The sequence below is a fragment of the Bubalus kerabau genome, chromosome 5, assembly GCF_029407905.1.
Source record: "Bubalus kerabau isolate K-KA32 ecotype Philippines breed swamp buffalo chromosome 5, PCC_UOA_SB_1v2, whole genome shotgun sequence".
NCBI classification, from domain to species: domain Eukaryota; kingdom Metazoa; phylum Chordata; class Mammalia; order Artiodactyla; family Bovidae; genus Bubalus; species Bubalus kerabau.
This window is the reverse complement of record NC_073628.1, coordinates 112,944,704-112,964,193: the sequence shown is the minus strand read 5'-3', so window position 1 is coordinate 112,964,193 and position 19,490 is coordinate 112,944,704. Positions and strand designations below refer to the sequence as shown.

The following is a 19,490-nucleotide window of genomic DNA, read 5'->3' as shown; positions in this document are numbered from 1 at the left end:
TTCACAGTCCAACTCTCACATCCATACATGACCACAGGAAAAACCATAGCCTTGACTAGACAGACCTTTGTTAGCAAAGTAATGTCTCTGCTTTTGAATATGCTATCTAGGTTGGTCATAACTTTCCTTCCAAGGAGTAAGCGTCTTTTAATTTCATGGCTACAATCACCATCTGCAGTGATTTTGGAGCACCCAAAAATAAAGTCTGACTCTGTTTCCACTGTTTCCCCATCTATTTCCCATGAAGTGATGGGACCAGATGCCATGATCTTCGTTTTCTGAATGTTGAGCTTTAAGCCAACTTTTTCACTCTCCTCTTTCACTTTCATCAAGAGACTTTTTAGTTTCTCTTCACTTTCTGCCATAAGGGTTAACAATAGCATGTGCATATTAACAGAAATGGTGACTGATGTTAGAAGTTTAGGTTGCACAGGTTTTTGATAAGAGAAGTTTTCTTGCCAAGCTGGCCTGTGGTACCCCTCAAATCACCTTAACTGTGGCACATGATGCCAGCTGCCTCAAGTTGGTTATGAGTTGACATAATCCCACAACGTTCAAGAGGTGATGCCATGGTGATGCAAAGTCACACTGGGAAGAGAGACCTAAACCTACTTTATTTATTTTTAAAAATATTTCATCTATTTACTTTGGCTGCGCTGGGTCTTCTAGTTGAAGAGAGCGGTAGCTGCTCTTTAGCTGCGGTGTGTGGGCTTCTCTGGCTGTGGAGCAGACTCTAGGGCTTGCAGGCTTCCATAGTTGCAGCACATGGGCTCAGTAGTTGCTGCTCTCAGGCTCTAAAGCTTGGGCTCAGCAGTTGTGGGCTTAGCTGCTCTGAGTCATGTGGGATCTTCCTGGACTAGGGATTGAACCTGTGTCTCCTGTTGCAGGGTGGATTCTTCACCCCTGGATCACCAGAGAAGGCCTGTTGTTGTTGTTCAGTCCCCAAATCGTGTCTGACTCTTTGCAACCCCATGGACAGCAGCACACCAGGCCTCCCTGTCCCTCAGTATTTCTCAGACTTTGCCCAAGTTTCATGTCCACTGAATTGGTAATTCCATCCAACCATCTCATCTTTTGTTGCCCTCTTCTTCTTCTGCCTTCTAGGGAAACCCTGCTGCTGCTGCTGCTGCTGCTGCTAAGTTGCTTCAGTCGTGTCCGACTCTGTGCGACCCCATAGACGTCTGGCAGCCCACCAGGCTCCCCCGTCCCTGGGATTCTCCAGGCAAGAACACTAGAGTGGGTTGCCATTTCCTTCTCCAGTGCATAAAAGTGAAAAGTGAAAGTGAAGTCGCTCAGTCGTGTCCGACTTTCAGTGACCCCATGGACTGCAGCCCACCAGGCTCCTCCGTCCATGGGATTTTCCAGGCAAGAGTACTGGAGTGGGGTGCCATTGCCTTCTCCAAGGGAAACCCTAGATCTACTTAATTAGGATCCCTGATGCTGTAGCACTTTAGAACTTCTGAAAGGGAAGGACCTTCATTCACTGCCTCATTAAACATGCATCACATGCTAAAAGCATAGTTATTTGCAACACAGAAATCTGATCATTTTAATGCCTCATCTTACAACCCTTTAATGGGTTTCCATTCTTTTCCTGATGAAGATCAAAATATGTATCAGGCATAGTGAAGTTGCTCAGTCGTGTCCGGCTCTTTGTGACCCCATGGGCAGTAGCCTGCAGTGGGCTCCTCCGTCCATGGGATTTTCTAGGCAAGAGTACTGGAGTGGGTTGCCATTTCCTTCTCCAGGGAATCTTCCCAACCCAGGGATCGAACCCAGGTGTCCTGCATTGTAGACAGACACTTTACCATCTGAGCCACCATCAGGCATATTAGGACCTAAATAGAGGAGCCCTTGCCCACTTCTCCGGCTTCTTCTTGCCCCTGCTCCCCAGCAATCTCTGTATTTTCTGAAGCCTCACTGCCTCTCTCAGTACCTCAACACATCATTTCCAACATGGAGGCTCTGCCCACGTTGGGCTTTTGACCTCAAGTGTGCTCCAGCCCCACCCCTTCCACTGATCAACTCATCTCAGTCTACAGTCCTGAGCAAGCGTCCCTGCTCCGAGCAGGGCTCCAGGGCCACTGCTCGATGCCCTCATGGTACTGTGTTTCTTTCCTTCAGAACACTTATCTCAGTTTGTTATTATAATGCCTTATTCAATGCTTGTCTGCCTCATTAGTCAGTGAGTTCCCTGAGAGCAGAGTTCTGGTCTCTTTTTGCTCACAATGGTGTCCCTAACACTCAGAAAGCAGCATGCTAACCAACTGGTTCCAGAAAACTTAGACTGTGGAGTCGGACCACGCAGGGTCAAGTTTCTGCTCTGCCATCTAACTACTTGACCTTGAGCAGGTTATTTCACTCCATGCCTCAGCTTATTACTCTGTAAAATGGAGTGGGGACTATGATGCCCTAGGTAATTAGTTTCCAGTGAGAGTTCAATAAGCCTTTGACTATGTGGATCACACACAATAAACTGTGGAAAATTCTGAAAGAGATGGGAATACCAGACCACCAGTAGTCATGTATGGATGTGAGAGTTGGACTATAAAGAAAGCTGAGCACTGAAGAATTGATGCTTTTGAACTGTGGTGTTGGAGAAGACTCTTGAGAGTCCCTTGGACTGCATGGAGATCCAACCAGTCCATCCTAAAGGAAATCAGTCCTGAATATTCATTGGAAGTACTGATGTTGAAGCTGAAATTCCAATACTTTGGCCACCTGATGCGAAGAACTGACTCATTTGAAAGACCCTGATGCTGGGAAAGATTAAGGGCGGGAGGAGAAGGGGACGACAGAGGATGAGATGGTTGAATGGCATCACCGACTCAACAGACATGAATTTGAGCAAGGTCCCGGAGTTGGTGATGGATGGGGAGGCCTGGCCTGCTGCAGTCCATGGGGGTCACAAAGAGTTGGACATGACTGAGCAACTGAACTGAACTGAACTCAGAGTTCAATAAGTAAATTTATGTAACTTTAAAAAAAATTATTGGAGTATAGTTGATTTACACTGTTGTGTTAGTTTCAGGTGTAAGGCAAAGTGAATCAGTTATACGTATACATAGATCCATTCTTTAGATTCTTTTCCCATATAGGCTATTGCAGACTATTGAGTAGAGTTCCCTGTGCTATACAGTAGGTCTTTATTCATTATCTATTTTATATATACTAGTGTGTGTCGACCCCAATCTCCCAATTTATCCCTCCTCCCTCTTATCCTGTGGTAATTCCCATTTTGCTTATAATGTTAGATTATATATTTAGAGGGTTATTATGTAAAAGACAGAAAACCTTCCTTTGTCTCTCAATACTAATAAAGAGAAGAACTCTATTCGAAAATAGTTTTAAAGCTATATATCAAAATAATTCCCCCTGTCAGGACTGTTGGTCTTCACTGAGGTGTTACAGCTGACTGGAGACCTTTAAGTATAAGACCACTGTGCTTCTCTCTGGAGTGAGTGCTGCCTGGCTTGTAGGGTGTAGACAGAATGAGTTTTGAACATCTGAGATATCCCTCCATGATGAAAGCATAATCTGAGGTGGAACATCCTTAAATGAGAGACTGGGGAGGACCCACGGCACCCTTACTTTATCATCTGTTGATTTCTTACTCCAAGCCAGAGCAGGGTCAGCCCCAGTTCTTTCTGTTTTGGAGATTTTGCCAGTGTCCTTGCTGGCAGTGGCAGGCACCCTGGACTTCCTTGCTGAGTAGGCAGTGGGCTGGTTGACATCAATGGGTGATCAGCAGGTAGGCGAGATGCCTCATAATGCCACCTGCAGGAAGAGATGGATAGAGCAACTCTGGAATAAAGAGTAGGACTTCCCAGGTGGCACTAGCAGTCAAGAACCCACCTGCCAATGCAGGAGTCATTAAAGACACAGGTTTGATCCCTGGGTCAGGAAGATCCCCTGGAGGAAGGCATGGCAACCCACTCCAGTATTCTTGCCTGGAGAATCCCATGGACAGAGGAGCCTGGCAGGCTATAGTCCATGGGGTCACAAAGACCTGGGCACGACTGAAGCAATTTAGCATGTACACGAGGTAGAGTAATCAGCCAGGGAGAGACCCCTGTACTATTTCTCTGTGGGGCTTCTTTGTGTTAATTCTAGTACCCAAAGCATATCAAAATATGCTTCTGATCATTTGTGCTCCCTGGCAAAGAAGACTTTTTGAAACCCCAGCAGCCTAGCTGAGAGCACAAGAGGCAATTTAATGCTGAGAGAATGAAGTAATGTTCCCAGGTCCCGTTATCCTTCAGCCAGGAAGGAGTCCTGCACAGGGCAGGTGTGGAGATTAATGAATTGGACTAATTAAGGGCATCCTTGCAAATTAGTACTGGCCTAGCAGTTATCCCCACCCCCCCCCAAAAAAAATGCTTTGCCTTCTTCAAACCCAGATGGTGATCATAAATATAACTCACTTGAGTGGAGTTTACAACTAGTAACAAATGGGAATTACCTTTTAAGTGACCCAGAGCATGACCTCAGCTCCTAATTATCTAACAGAAAGCCAGACTCTATTTCTTATATGATCATTTTCCTAAACTAGGAATTCTTCTATGAAGAATTTTAGAACCTCATGACTGTAAAGCCTTTGACCAAATAAGTTTCTACCAGTAAAACCACCCTTCTCCTAGCAGGAAAGGCTATGTTCAGTAATAAGATCAACTTAGTCTCTAGGTTTGGGGTGCAGCCTTATAGGAGTTCTTCACTAAGCAAAGGCTAGTTCTGATCCATCTTTCCTCCAGCATCCATCCTCCTCTCCTGATGCCAAGCATAAGTCCTATACATTTCTTCATTGCTACTTCCACAGCCATTTATTCATTAATAACACACCCTGGTATTAGATGCTAAAGAAACAAAAGGAACAAGGCTCAGAATCTATTTGCAAGAATTCTGTAATCAGATTTCTGAATTTATCAAATAAAACAGCTTATTTCAAGCCCTTCCTAAATATCTGACTTAGACTTTAGGGGGGGAAAATCCCTTGCTTCATGGAGACTATATTTAAGCAGGGATGACAAAGCAAAAAACCAAAAACAAGTTGGGAAAATAAATACTGTGTCAGATAGTGACATATGTTATGGAGACATGCAAGCAGGGGAATGGTTTAAGAGCTGCAGAGAGTAGAATTTCAACTAGAGTGGGCTGGGAAGCAGATGAGGAAGGAAGACACACAGACATCTGGGGGAGGGGCCTTCTGCAGGTTTCAGCTATCATAGGGATATGGAGGGAAGGAAGAGTGTGCCAAGGTCAAGGGCAAAGGGAGAGTTGGTTGCCATGTAACCGTGCTGGTCCCAGAGGAAGTAAGAAAGTTTTGAGAGAATGAATTAGTATAGAACAGTGGTGGTCAAAGAGTGGTCCATACCAGCAACAGCAGCATCACCTGGGAGCTCATTGGAAATGCAGACACTCAGGTTCCATCTGAGACCTACTGGATCAGGAACTCCAGTGGGAACCAGAAACCTGGGCTTTCACAAGCCTTCCTGGCTGTGAATCAAGTTTAATTCTCAAGTTTGAGAATCCCTGGTGTGAAGGAAGCACAGAGCAGCATAGAGAGAGAGAGGTGGGGGAGGGGACAGACAGACTTGGAGGACGCGGGGGAAGGGACTTTGCAGTTTGGACAGTGCTAAGAATCGGAGAAGGCAATGGCACCGCACTCCAGTACTCTTGCCTGGAAAATCCCATGGACGAAGGAGCCTGGTAGGCTGCAGTCCATGGGGTCGCGAAGAGTTGGACACGACTGAGTGACTTCACTTTCACTTTTCAGTTTCATGCATTGGAGAACAAAATGGCAACCCACTCCAGTGTTCTTGCCTGGAGAATCCGAGGGATGGCGGAGCCTGGTGGGCTGCCGTCTATGGGGTCGCACAGAGTCGGACACGAGTGAAGGGACTTAGCAGCAAGAATGCAAAGCAGGGGACCTGGATTTGATCCCTGGGTTGGGAAAATCTCCTGGGGGAGGGCATGGCAACCCATTTCAATATTCTCACCTGGAGAATCCCCAGGGACAGAGAAGCCTGGTGGGCTAGCTAGTCCATGGGGTCGCAAAGAGTCGGACACGACCAAGTGACTAAACACAGCATGCAAGAATGACAAAGATAAAAAGCCAGTTGGGATTCATGGTCCTCAAGTTTTCATATGGAATTCTATGGTCAATTACATCAGTGCGGGGACAGACTGGGGTTTTAGGTAGTTCCCCACCAAAACAATGAAACTGATGACTTAGGACCTCCATTCAGGAGACTTTCATCACAGCAGCCAAGGAAGCCATTGCAGAAGGGATAGATGCTTTCCAGGATGCTTATTTCTTAGTAAAAAGAGCAACCACTGCTGGGGGATAAGAGAGCTCCCTCCTGCCCTTGGAGTCACTCCTTTTCATTTAAATAAGACTATTTCCCCCTGCCCCGCTCTTGCCCTGTGTTTCAATCTCTGTCTCATGGCACTGGGAAAAACATGATCAAGTAGAGAACCAGTAACAGTGATTTTTTAAAAATAATATCTAGTATTGTCCAGCTCTCTCCCTCCCTCACTTCCAAACACCATGGGTGATCCACGTATTTCAGATCTGCTGCCCACCATATCTGGGGAGCTTCTGTGCTGGTGTTCCCTCTCCCTGGTCTGTTCTGCCCCAGATGTCCCCAGCTCATTCTCTCCCCTTCTCCAAGCCTCAGCTTGATTGTCATCTTTCCAGTGATTCCCTCATATTTAAAATTGCAGTGCCTCATCCAGCACTCCCAGTCTTCTTTCTCCTGCTTTATTTTTTAACACACCGTATTTTACTTATATATTATGTCTATTGCTTCACTGAATGTGTCCTACCACCAGACTGTATCATAAAATGAGAACTTTTATCAAAGTTTCTCCCTGATGTAGCCCAAGTACATAGAAAAATGTCAAGTGTGTGGTAAGCACTCAGTTAAAAATGTTTTAGAATGAATCAATGAGTCAGTAAATGTGTACTTGCTCCTTCCAGACATCATGTAAAAGAAAGGCTTTACATTCATCATCACTTTTAGCCTCACAATACTCTTGGAAGATATGCATTATTGATCATCAATGAACAAACAAGGAAACTAAAACCCAAAGAGGTTAAGTAACTTGTCCAAGGTCACACAGCCAGTGGAGCCCAACTCCATGCGGTGCTATGGTGCCTGTTCTAAAACCATACCTTTGGGTCTGAGGCCTTTAGTCCCAACCCTGTTGATTTATTCTGCTGCCCAAGAGTTCTTAACTCCCTTCTCTCTCTCTCTCTTTTTTTTTTTTTCTTTTTTTGTGATGAGGCTGCATATGTTGACATGTTGCCATCTCTTCACTGGCATTTTAACTATTCTTGAACACCCTGCATGTTAAGAGAGGAAAGACCCATATGTATTTCGGATAGCTCAAGACTTCTGGGAAGCTGAAAGCTGGGTAAATGATAACCAAAAATACCTTAGAGTCTTTAACATTCTTTGAGTTAGTGAATTCTTCAGATGCTATGAAAACTAATGAAATAATATCCATAAATTCCCTCAGTGGAGCTAGGAAGAGCCAGAAATACTCAGTCTCTAGAAGCCTAGCATGTAGATCTTTCTGAATATAGCATCCCATTTACTGATGTAGGCTTTTAAGCACACCCTGGAGTTAGGTTACCTTGGTTTCAGGAGATTTATCATGGAACCTGGGCCTATCTCACCTGGTCTCGGACACAAATGCTGATGCTAATGGCCTCCTCTAGTTGGATATTACTGTTGTGTTGGGAGAATAGTAAATATGCCAGAAAACACCTTCTCGTCATCACTGTTCCTCAGCAGAATGTCACCACCAGGGCCGGAGCCTGGGATGCTATGTCTCATCACTAGAAATAAGAACAGACTGACATCAGCAAAAGGGAGAAGGAACCCCAGACCTCCCTCTCTGGGCCCTGATCTTATCACATGCGTTTTCCTCTATTGGTCATTCTTCTCTAACTGCACACTCCCTGTCTCCCATTGAACATAGCACAGCTCTTAGGATAGTCCCTCTTCTTTCCATTTCTACTGCAGAAATGACAGACTTCCTGCATATTGACTCAACTCTTTCTCATGTAGCATCTATGGGTCAGCCAGGGAAATGTCCTCTGCCAGAAGTAATCACTCCAGAAAACATTCCCCAAGACCCTGCCTCCTGCATGTTAAATTGGTTAAACACTACCATCCCCTGAGCATTGATGCAAAAAGAACAATGGGAGATAGATAATGTTTTCAACCCTGACTCCAGCCCACACCAGCTATGCGACCTTGGGCAGATAACCTGGGCTCTGTGACTGTCCTCATTTGTAGGACAAGAACATTCATAATCATTGTGCAGTGCTGATGTGAGGATTAGAATTCACAGGTGTAACGTTCTTGGCAATCAATAGGCTGTTAACAAATAAATACCAGAGCTCTTTATAATCTATATAATTGTATTTATATTCTTTATATTCTATTAATATGTAATAAATACCAGAGATCTTTATAGTGTAAATCACTGTCCACTTTATTTCTTGATCTTATTTTAACAACCTGATAATTTTAAAGTCCTGAAAATCCAAATGAATTTCTGGACTAAAATTATTTTTATTGCAGCTAAAGATGCTGGTTACAAGGGTTTAACTGCTAATGGGTTGGTATAACCTGGTCTGGAGATCCATCACCAGAAACTCTCCCCCAAAGTAGATTCAAATGACTCCCAAAGTCATGAATTTCACCCATTGAGCTAACATTTTTTAATCTATTACAGTGTCTAGCCTTATTCTGGACTTCCTTGGCAGCTCAGACGGTAAAGTGTCTGTCTACAATGCGGGAGACCGGGGTTTGATCCCTGGTTCGGGAAGATCCTCTGGAGAAGGAAATGACAATCCACTCCAGTACTACTGCCTGGAAAATCCCATGGACAGAGGAGCCTGATAGGCTACAGTCCATGGGGTTGCAAAGAGTCGGACACGACTGAGCGACTTCACTTACTTACTTAGCCTTATTCTGGCCACTCAGGACACTAAAGAAGTAATATCTGGCTCCTGGACAATGAGCAGGATAGAATAAAAAATGAAATCACTGCAGTGTTTGGGCAGAGGTAAAAATTTTAGTTGTTCCAACCCAGGAAACTCGAACAATGATGGTTCTGTCGTTACCAGCAGCCTTGAATTCATTTGAAATTTTGACAAGGAATCGGGGCTTTTTGGCCAACAGGGGGTCAAGTGGGCAAAGTCTGACTCAGAAGCCTGTAGAACTTAGTTTCTCCATCCCCAGATTTAACTCTGGGTCCAAGACAAAGCATTGCTTTCCAGATCTCAGTTCCCAGCTGTTTAGGAAGGAAGTGTGAACAAATGTCCTTTCTGACAGGTTTAATGAGAAAATATTTAATGATAAAGTGCTTTGAGCTCCACAAGAAAGAATGCCAAGGCTACACAATTCACTGCCACTTTGCCACATCACTAACTTTGGGCTTATCAATGCATACCTTGGAGGCAGAAATCTAAGGGGTATAAATTAAAGCAAAAGATCACTCGTTTGGAACTGCAGAACGCACTGGATTCAATGTACATGTCAGCACAGATCCAGCACCGCAAGCTTGCCTTCCCAGCTGTCTGGGTGGCCCTAGCAGAGGACCTGCATTCCTGTGGCCACAGGGTCAGGTTCCCTTTGGCACTGCAGCCGCTCCAGGTCTTCATGTAGCTGGAGGCATGACCTGGCCGTGCCTCACTTCATCCCTGAGCCACATGCTGCTCCCCACTGCTCAGGGCTTCCACACCGCTTATGCAGAATCCCATTTGTACCCAAGCTATGTGGCCTAGAGGTGCAGGGGAGTTAATGTCTCCCAGGGGCAAGTGTGAAAGATCAGTGGACTGATCCTGGATGGGAGCTGGATGTAAAGTCTTCTTCCTTTCTCCCTGTGGAGGAACTGGTGGGAACCAGGTAGCTTCATACATCCTCTCCTGCAAAACCACCATGAGTTCCTTAGAGCAATTTCTAATATTTTACTCTGCCTCCTTTCTTGCCTCATTTCTCTCTATCCTCCCTTCTGCTTCCCTGGGACTGCATTTGCCAATAAAGTATCAATCTATGAGCTTTTGCCTCCGGCTCTGTATTTTTAGGAAACATGGGTGAAGACAAAGAAAATTATCACTGCAGTTCACCTTAGAGTGATTCTGTTTGAAGCCTTTCATTTTATAGAAGAGAAAACTGAAACTTGATGGGGCAGAAATAAAGTAAATTACTCAAACCACTTTTCTCCAGGCTTTAGGTTGAGTATTCTTTAAGTATCAAACACACACACATATACACATGCATATATATCCAAATACACACTTACATGCATATATACACATACATGCTTATATTTATAATCATTTATATATATATACACAAAAGTGATTTATATGTATATAAATATATATATATATATAGGCTTTCTTGGAGAAGGCGATGGCACCCCACTCCAGTACTCTTGCCTGGAAAATCCCATGCACGGAGGAGCCTGGTAGGCTGCAGTCCATGGGGTCACTCAAAGTTGCACAGGACTGAGCGACTTCACTTTCACTTCACTCTCATGCATTGGAGAAGGAAATGGCAACCCACTCCAGTGTTCTTGCCTGGAGAATCCCAGGGACGGGGGAGCCTGATGGGCTGCCGTCTATGGAGTCGCACAGAGTCAGACATGACTGAAGTGACTTAGCAGCAGCAGCAGCATGGGCTTCCTAAGAGATGCTGGTTCAATCCCTCATTCAGGAAGACTTCCCTGGAGAAGGGTATGGTAACCCACTCCAGTTTTCTTGCCTGGAGAAGCCCCATGGACAGAGGAGGCTGGAGGGCTACAGTCCACAGGGTCACAAAGAGTCAGACAACTGAAGCAACTTAACGTGCATGCACACACACATACACACCCCGACACACACATATATAAAATCTTATTGATGTGCCTTTTCTCCCCTTGTCAGAAATAGCAGACAAGATCTACAATCTCTTCAATGGCTATACCAGTGGGAAGGAGCAGCAGACAGCCTACAACACGCTTCTGGATCTGGGCTCCCCCACTCTCCATCGAGTCCTCTACCACTATAACCAGCATTATGAGAGTTTTGGAGAATTCACCTGGCGGTGTGAGGATGAATTGGGCCCCAGGTAATCAATAAACTTCATCGTCTCTTTTCTAGACCTCAGCTCTTGGAAACGTTGTACCTCTTCCACTATAATACTGCCTTCATGAATTTGCAGATATCCTGGATGAGCTTAGGTGCCTGGAGAAGTAGGTCCCATGCTTTTAGGCAGCTCAGTTCATACAGATTCATTATGGATAAGCTGTATTAAGGAGTCAAGTCATGAATGCATTTCCTGAACTCTGAAAAAAACCTTTGCCCTTAAGCTGTTTTACCCCTTCTTTATCATGCTGATGCAGCATTCCAAAGGCTAATCTGTAGGAACCAAAAGGTTAGTCTTTTGAAAGAAAATTAGAAATTTTATTGAAGGGGTTATCCAAAAAATTCATTGTATATGAACTTTGCATGTGTTATGTGCATATACAGATTTAGTTTTTAAATTAATTGATCAGTTAATTTTTATTTTTGGCTGCGTTGCATCTTTGTTGCTTGTGAGGGCTTTCTCACGTTGCAGAGAGCAGGGACTGCTCTTCCTCGCCGCGTGAGCTTCTCTTGCGGTGGCTTCTTTTGTGGCGGAGCACGGGCTCTAGGGCACGGGCCTCAGTAGTGCTGGCACAAAGACTTAGTTGCCCCGTGACATGTGGGATCTTCCTGGGCCAGGGATCCAGCTGGTGCCCCCTGCACTGGCAGGTGGATTCTTAACCACTGGACCACCAGGGTAGTCCGTACAGATATATTTTGAGCTAAATTCTGTGTTCTCTTGAAAGGCAGAGTAGGGATAGCCAGTGACCCACCCTGGCATCTAACTTGGCCAAAGTTAGGATAATGTAGTGTTTGTCAACTTACCATGGCCCCGAGGCCACAACTTCCTAATACTCAATGCCTCTGCTTTTAGGTTATATAACTCAGAGATAGGTTATATATACCAAATCAGATTGATTATATTCTTTGTAGCCAGAGATGGAGAAGCTCTATACAGTCAGCAAAACAAGACTTGGAGCTGACTGTAGCTCAGATCATCAGCTCCTTATTGCAAAATTCAGGCATAAATTGAAAATAGGGAAAACCACTAGGCCATTCAGGCATGACCTAAGTCAGATCCTTTGTGATTTTGCAGTAGAGGAGACACATAGATTCAAGGGATTAGAGCTGGTAGACAGAGTGCCTGAAGAACTACAGATGGAGGTTCACAACATTGTATAGGAGGCTGTGACCAAACCCATCTCAAAGAAAAAGAAACGCAAGAAGGCAAAGTGGTGTCTGACGAGGACTTACAGATAGCTGAGAAAAAGAAGAGAAGAGAAAGGAGAAAGGGAAAGATACACCCACTGAATGCAGAGTTCCAGAGAATAGCAAGTGGAGATAAGAAAGCCTTCTTATGTGAGCAGTACAAAGAAATGGAGGAATACAATAGAAAGGGAAAATCTTGAGACTCTTCAAGAAAATTGGAAATACCAAGGGAACATTTCATGCAACCATGGGCACAATATAGGACAGAAACAGAAAGGACCTAACAGAAGCAAAAGAGATTAAGAAGAGGTGGCAAGAATATGCAGAAGAACTATAAAAAAAAAAAAGGTCTTGGATAATCAAGATAGTGTGGTCACTCACCTAGAGCCCAACATCCTGGAATGTGAAGTCAAGTGGGCCTTAGGAAGCATTACTACAAACTAAGCTAGTGGAGGTGATGGAATTCCAGTTGAGCTATTTCAAATACTGAAAGATGATGCTGTGAAAGTGCTGCACTCAATATGCCAGCAAATTTGGAGACTCAACATGGCCACAGGACTGGAAAAGGTCAGTTTTCATTCCAATCCCAAAGAAAGGCAATGCCAAAGAATGTTCAAACTACTGCACAATCGTACTCATCTCACATGCTAGGAAGGTAATTCTCAAAATTCTCCAAGTGAGGCTTCAATAGCATGTGAACTGAGAACTTCCAGATGTACAAGCTGGATTTAAAAAAGGCAGGAGAACCAGAGATCAAATTGCCAACATCTGTTGGATCATAGAAAAAGCAAAGGAATTCCAGGAAAGCATCTCTACTTCTGCTTCATTGACTATGCTAAAGCTTTTGACTGTGTGGATCACAACAAAGTGGAAAATTCTTAAAGAAATTGCAAATGCCAGAGCACCTTACCTGTCTCCTGTGAAACCTTTATGCAGAAGCAACAGTTAGAACCGGACTTGGAACAACGAACAGGTTCCAAATTGGGAAAGGATTACATCAAGGCTGTATATTGTCACCTTGCTTATTTAACTTCTGTGCAGATTACATCATGTGAAATGCCAAGCTGAATGACTCACAAGCTGGAACCAAGATTGCTGGAAGAAATATCAACAACCTTAGATATATAGATGATACCACTCTAATAGCAGAAAGCAAAGAGGAACTAAAGAGCCTCTTGACGAGGATGAAAAAGGAGAGTGAAAAGCCAGCTTAAAACTCAACATTCAAAAAACTAAGATCATGACATCTAGTCCCATTATTTCATGCAAATGGATGGGGATTGTGAAAACAGTGACAGATTTTATTTTCTTGGGCTCCAAAATCACTGTGGATGATGACTGCAGCCATAAAATTAAAAGATGCTTGCTCCTTGAAAGGAAAGCTATGACAAACCTAGATGGCATATTGAAAAGCAGAGATACCACTTTGCTAGCAAAGGTCCATATAGTCAAAGCTATGGTTTTTCCAGTAGTCATGTATGTATGTGAGATTTGGACCATAGTCATGTATGGATGTGAGAGTTGAGTTGTGATGAAGACTGAGTGCTGAAGAATTAATGCTTCTGAACTGTGGTGCTGGAGAAGACTTTGAGAGACCCTTGGACAGCAAGGAGATCAAACCAGTCAATCCTAAAGGAAATCAACCCTGGATATTTATTGAAGGACTGATGCTGAAGCTCCAATATTTTGGCCACCTGATGCTGACTTATTGGAAAAGACCTTCATGCTGGGATTGAGGGCAGGAGAAGAGTGTGACAGAGGATGAGATGGTTGGATGGCATCACCAACTCAATGGACGTTAATTTGAGCAAACTCCAGGAAATAGTGATGGACAGGGAAGCCTGGCATGCTGCAGTCCATGGGGTTGCAAAGAGTTAGACAGAATTTAGCGGCTGAACAAAAACAACAACGCAGATAGAGTTCTTGGAAAGAGAGGAATGGGGGGAATGTGTAGAGAGTCCCCTTTCATCTGTTCCATTCATCACAGCTGTGTACTGCTGCTCTGAGAAGAGAAGATTTCCCTGGCAATAATGGAATTTTCAGATAGACACAGTGAAGAGGCTTTTCGTGTAGAATGTTGCGACTTATATGTTCCCAAACTATGTAGGAGTTCATAAATGAACAAAAATAAGGCAAGGAAGGAAAGAAGGAGGGGAGAGAAGAAGGAAGAGAAAGAAAAAGAGGAGAAAATAAATGAAGAAAATCAACATAGTAGTATCCTCTGGCACTCAGAATTCTTGCTGTCCTGCCAATGAGATGAACAAAGGTATCACCCAGAGGTCATCCCAACCATCTGGCCTCTCATCAGACTGAAGGGTGACTCGGCCTCAGGGTGCCTCTTGTGACCTGAAATTATAAACTCTCTTAGGAGACCCTCATGTAGGACATCTGTCCTCCACCACCTATTTTCTTACTTTTGAAGGAAGGAGAGAATTTGGATTATCTTCCTAAAATAAAATGATTTTATGTGTAAGATCAGGAAGAATCTTTTGGCATTCCATAAACTATTTCCTGAAATTTATGAAGGTTGATAGTCCTTGGGTAAACAGATGCCATGGCTATGGATGGGATGCAAACAGCACTATATAAGGGCCTTTTAATTTGTTTTGTCTCAGTTTTGGTAAACAGCAAACCCTGGGTTAGAAAGTAAATACATATTAAGAAATATCTTCCTTGTTCCATACCTTACCCTTACTCCTGCCCTCATTATTACTCATAATGGGTATCATCCCTTCTCTCCAGCTCTGTCCCCCTTTCCCTCCGTGCTCGCTGCTTTTCTTTCAGTTTCCTGCTCCCTGCCTTCTTCTCTCTGACATTTATGGAGTGTGCATATATGCAGTTCTTTGTCAGGAAACGTAAATGTCACAATTTGAATAGCACTAACCTTGCATGCATCATCTCGATGGAAGACAGTATGGATTGCTTTTAAAATTTCTCTCTTGTAACTCAAGAGTCAGAAGGAAAATTGGTTAATGAAAGTGAGCAGGGGAAAAAAAAGTGGATTTCACTGTAAAGTAAGGCCTGCTGCTGACTTGACACTCTTCTCAAAACTCTTCCCAGAAGATTCTCTCATGTGTAATATTGGGTTTTCAAGGCTAAATATTAGGGGGAAATTGTAGTTTCATTATCCCATGGAAAATAAAATTTTATTTTTCAGTGTTATGGATCCAAAGGAGAACCACAGGAAACAACAGGTCTCTTGCCTTGAGATGCATCAACCCACTTTGGAGTTAGCTGTGAGAATGAATAGAAAAGGGTTGGTGGGTACACGTGTCCTGCAAGCAAGGAGAAAGGATTGGTTCAATTCAATCCAGTTGCATCCAAATTCACGGGGGCCTCCAGATTGAGTTGAGAGTTGAACTATCTTGAGGACAGCATTGGTTGCCTCACTCTTAAGAAAGAAGAAAGCTGCAGGCTCTGAGATAGTCAAGGGCAGACCCAAATTAATTATTTTCTTTTTTTAAGCAAGTGATGATAAAAGCCACAAAACTCCATGGGCTAATTGAATCCATTTGTTTGAAAGAATGGCTAGATGTGTTCCTTTATCCATCTCCTCAAGATGATGCAGATGCAGAGGCTGCCCTTCGGTCTTCCTTCCCTCGCCCTTCATCCACCTCCCAAGAATGTGTCAGCAGCTAATGACATGCAGCAGGACAGATTAATAGGAAGGCCACCAAAGACCCTGTTGCTGACGGCTTTTGGAAAGGCTGCTTGGCCAAATGGCAGAGGCTGATGGGCAGAGGAGAGACAATCTGAATAAGATGTGACTTAGTGGGCAGAGTGTTTGTTTGATTTTCTCTGACCCACCATTGAAGTGGGAGAAAATGCAACTGGCCCCCGATGACCTCACACTCCGACGGCCCCTTGACTTTGCTGCCGCAGCTCAATACCTTGCCTCCAACATCATCCCCCTGCCATCCCTCACTTGCCCTCCTAGGAATGTGGTGAGCTCACCCCTGTTGTGCTCAGAGCCAGGACGGAAGAAGAGGCTTGAAATGAACGTGCTTCTTGTTCTTGAGAGCTCATTCTAAACTCAACGTGTAAACTTCCAGTTTCTGGAAAGAGTTGTGGACTAAATTAGAAAAGAGATGATTCCTCCCATGTAAATACCGCAAGGGGTCCTGCTCCCTGAGCTTTCCAGAACAGATTTTACAGCTTTGCATGGGCTTGTTGGAATAAGAGACTATTCCTTCATGGGTCTCTGGTCACCCGTGGGTTTTGGAAGAAGGGAAAGAACAGAGCTAAATGAAGGGGACCCCATTCCTTCATTTATTCCTAAGTGTTCAGAGTCAAAGCCAGTGTGGGCTGAGAACTGGCTATCAGGGGGTCCTGTCTCTAACATCAGAAGTGGAGGCCAGGGAGAAGCTATACACCGATTAACAAGATCGTGGTGACAGCCAGCTTCCCCGGGCTACATGCAGGATCCCACACTCTATTCTTAGCCCGGTGGGATCACTCCTTTCTAGCATCTGTGAACCTGGGGAGACCTTGCCCTCCTCTGTCTGGTTCTCTGGTTCTGGTTCTGGTTCTCTGGATCTGCAACAGCTCAGGTGCTGTCTCATCACCTCCTTTTCTTCCTGCTCTTTGGATGGGGGCCTCCTGACTTTGGAGGGGGATTACAAATCAGAGCAGGCACTCACCTGGGGATTAATTAGGTGATGTGTGCTACTGAGAGTCTGCATTTTCCCAAAGAATGACCCTGTGTCAGTATGCACTGAGGACTTTATTGTTGGCGCCCTTATCACACTATAATTACCTTCAGACAGGCATAATTAGTTACACTTGATATCCCCCGAGTGCAATATATTGGCTGCTTCTACTCAGTTCAGAAATAGCCTTGAAAAGGGAAATATCCAGTCAAACATATTATGTTTGTCATTTAATGATGATAAATTACTGGCTTTAAAGTAAATTGATCTGACTTGTCTTTCGAAACTGACAACTCTACGATTTTAAGAGGGCATAAATTTCTAAAGTATTAGTCATTTTTTCTTATTTGTCCTCATTGCGTTTTGTTTCTTTGTTTCATCTCGGTGCCCTACTTTGCTCACCCAGCCTTATTAATTAATTATTTCACTCATTCATTTTTTCTTACTTACATTTTTTTATTGGAGGATAATTGCTTTACAATATCGTGTTGGCGTCTGCCATACATCAACATGAGTCAGCCACAGGTATACATATGTCCCCTCCCTCCTGAGCCCGCCCTCCCATTTCCCACCCCATCCCACCCCTCTAGGGCATCATTTCACAGAGCACTGGGTTGAGCTCCCTGTGTCACACAGCAATTCCCACTTGCTATCTATTTTCCATATGGTAATGTATGTTTCCACGCTACTCTCTCCATTCGTCCTACCCTCTCCTTCCACCCCCACTCCCATGTCTATAAATGTGTTTTCTAGGTCTGTGTCTCCATTGCTGCCTTGCAAATAGGTTCATCAGTATCATCTTTCTAGATTCCATAAGTAAGCATGCATTAATATACAATATTTGTCTTTCTCTTTATGACTTGCTTCACTCTGTATCATAGGCTCTAGGTTCATCCACATCATTAGGACTGACTGGAATGCATTCTTTTTTATAGCTGAGTAATATTTCATTGTGTATAAGTACCACAATTTATGTATCCATTCATCTGTGGATGGACGTTTAGGTTGTGTCTATGTCCTAGCTATTGTAAAAGGTGCTGCTGCGAACATTCACTCATTCTTGATGAGCATTTATGGAAGTTCCCCCCACCCGCCCGCCCCTGTTTCTAAGCATTAAACATGGAACAGTAAGCAAAACAGACTGGGCTCTGCCCTCTTGGAGCTTACAATTTCACACTATTTGTCCTTCCTGTCTTCTCGTCTTTCTAACTTAAGCATCCTCTGTGCTTGCTCCATAGGAAAGCTGGCCTCATCCTTTCTCAGCTTGGAGACCTCAGCGGTTGGTGCAATGGACTCCTCCAGGAACCCAAGATAGGCTTGCGACGCAGCTCCCTCAAGTACCTGGGCTGCCGCTACAGCGAGATCAAGCCCTATGGACTTGACTGGTCAGAGCTCAGCCGGGACCTCAGGAAGACGTGCGAGGAGCAGACCCTGAGTATCCCCTATAACGATTATGGGGACAGCAAAGACATCTAGTGCCATGATGTCAGAGAGTGGCTGCCAAAAGGAAGCAGGAGAGAGGAGGGGAATGTCTGGGTTGGCGTGCGGATTTTTAATATTTTTTAATGGAACATTCAAACCTCCACAAGCAACATCTAAACCGGGGAGAAGGTGACCCTTGCTCCCTGCAGAACTTCTTTGGTATCATGTTCTCCATCTGCGTGGTCAGTAAGCCTGCTAGCCAGGGCTTCATAAATTTCTCTTTAGGGGGTTACTTTGGGGCTTGTTTTGCAGTTAGTTTGTTTTGTTCATTTTTTGTCCAAGAGGTTTATCAGAATGCTCGAGTTCTGCCATGCTTCTCGTGAAAGGGCCACTTGGTTGGCCACTTATGCTGAGTTCCTAAGTCCCGTGCAACTAGCGACAGAGATGAGGCCAGAAAGTTGTCAGAACAGCTTCAGGCCGTACTCTCACATGTCCTCCGGAAGCTCTCATGCTGGGAACCTAATCTCTGCTCACAGAGAGCGACAAGAAATCTGGGAAGGTGGCTGCTCTGTGGGTCTTGTGATTTTTCCCCCAGGCCTTCCGACTGCTCTCTTCACACCTCACAGGTGAGCTCAGCCTCCACTATGGGCTCCCGTGGGCCTCCTGGCTTTTTGGGTCCTCCCTTATTTTAAGGAGATCAAACCAGTCAATACTAAAGGAAATCAATCCTGAATATTCATTGGAAGGACTGATGCTGAAGCTGAAGCTCCAATACTTTGGCCACCTGATGCAAAGAGCCAACTCATTGGAAAAGACCCTGGTGGGAGGAAAGATTGAAGGCAGGAGGAGAAGGAGACAACAGAGGATGTGATGGTTGGATGGTGTCACCGACTCAATGGACATGAGTTTGAGCAGACTTCGGGAGATGGTAAAGGACAGGGAAGCCTGGTGTGCTGCAGTCCATGGGGTCGCAAAGAGTCAGACAGGACCGAGCTACTGAACAATAACAACCTTTTAAGACAGGACTGGAATTAAATCTCCTTCCAGAAGAACTCTGCCCTCTCCTCCTCCAAACAATATGATCT

The 19,490-nt window shown here is 44.4% G+C and overlaps 1 protein-coding gene and 1 long non-coding RNA gene across 2 annotated transcripts in view; one reads left to right on the top strand and one right to left on the bottom strand.

Moving 5' to 3' along the window:
- The window catches only part of LOC129653252 (astrotactin-1), a 117,701-nt gene extending 98,503 nt beyond the window's left edge, over positions 1–19,198 (top strand). Inside the window, exons 15-16 of the mRNA XM_055582746.1 lie at positions 10,946–11,129; positions 18,222–19,198. Coding sequence (XP_055438721.1) covers positions 10,946–11,129; positions 18,222–18,459 — 422 coding nt within the window. The 3' untranslated portion in view covers positions 18,460–19,198. The remainder of the gene's footprint in view (positions 1–10,945; positions 11,130–18,221) is intronic.
- LOC129653258 (uncharacterized) lies at positions 3,175–7,804 on the bottom strand. Its single transcript, XR_008715020.1, has 3 exons — positions 7,682–7,804; positions 7,175–7,345; positions 3,175–3,777 (listed from the first exon to the last, which is right to left on the bottom strand). It is a non-coding gene; the product is annotated as an uncharacterized LOC129653258 (long non-coding RNA).
- Positions 19,199–19,490: the final 292 nt, after the last annotated feature.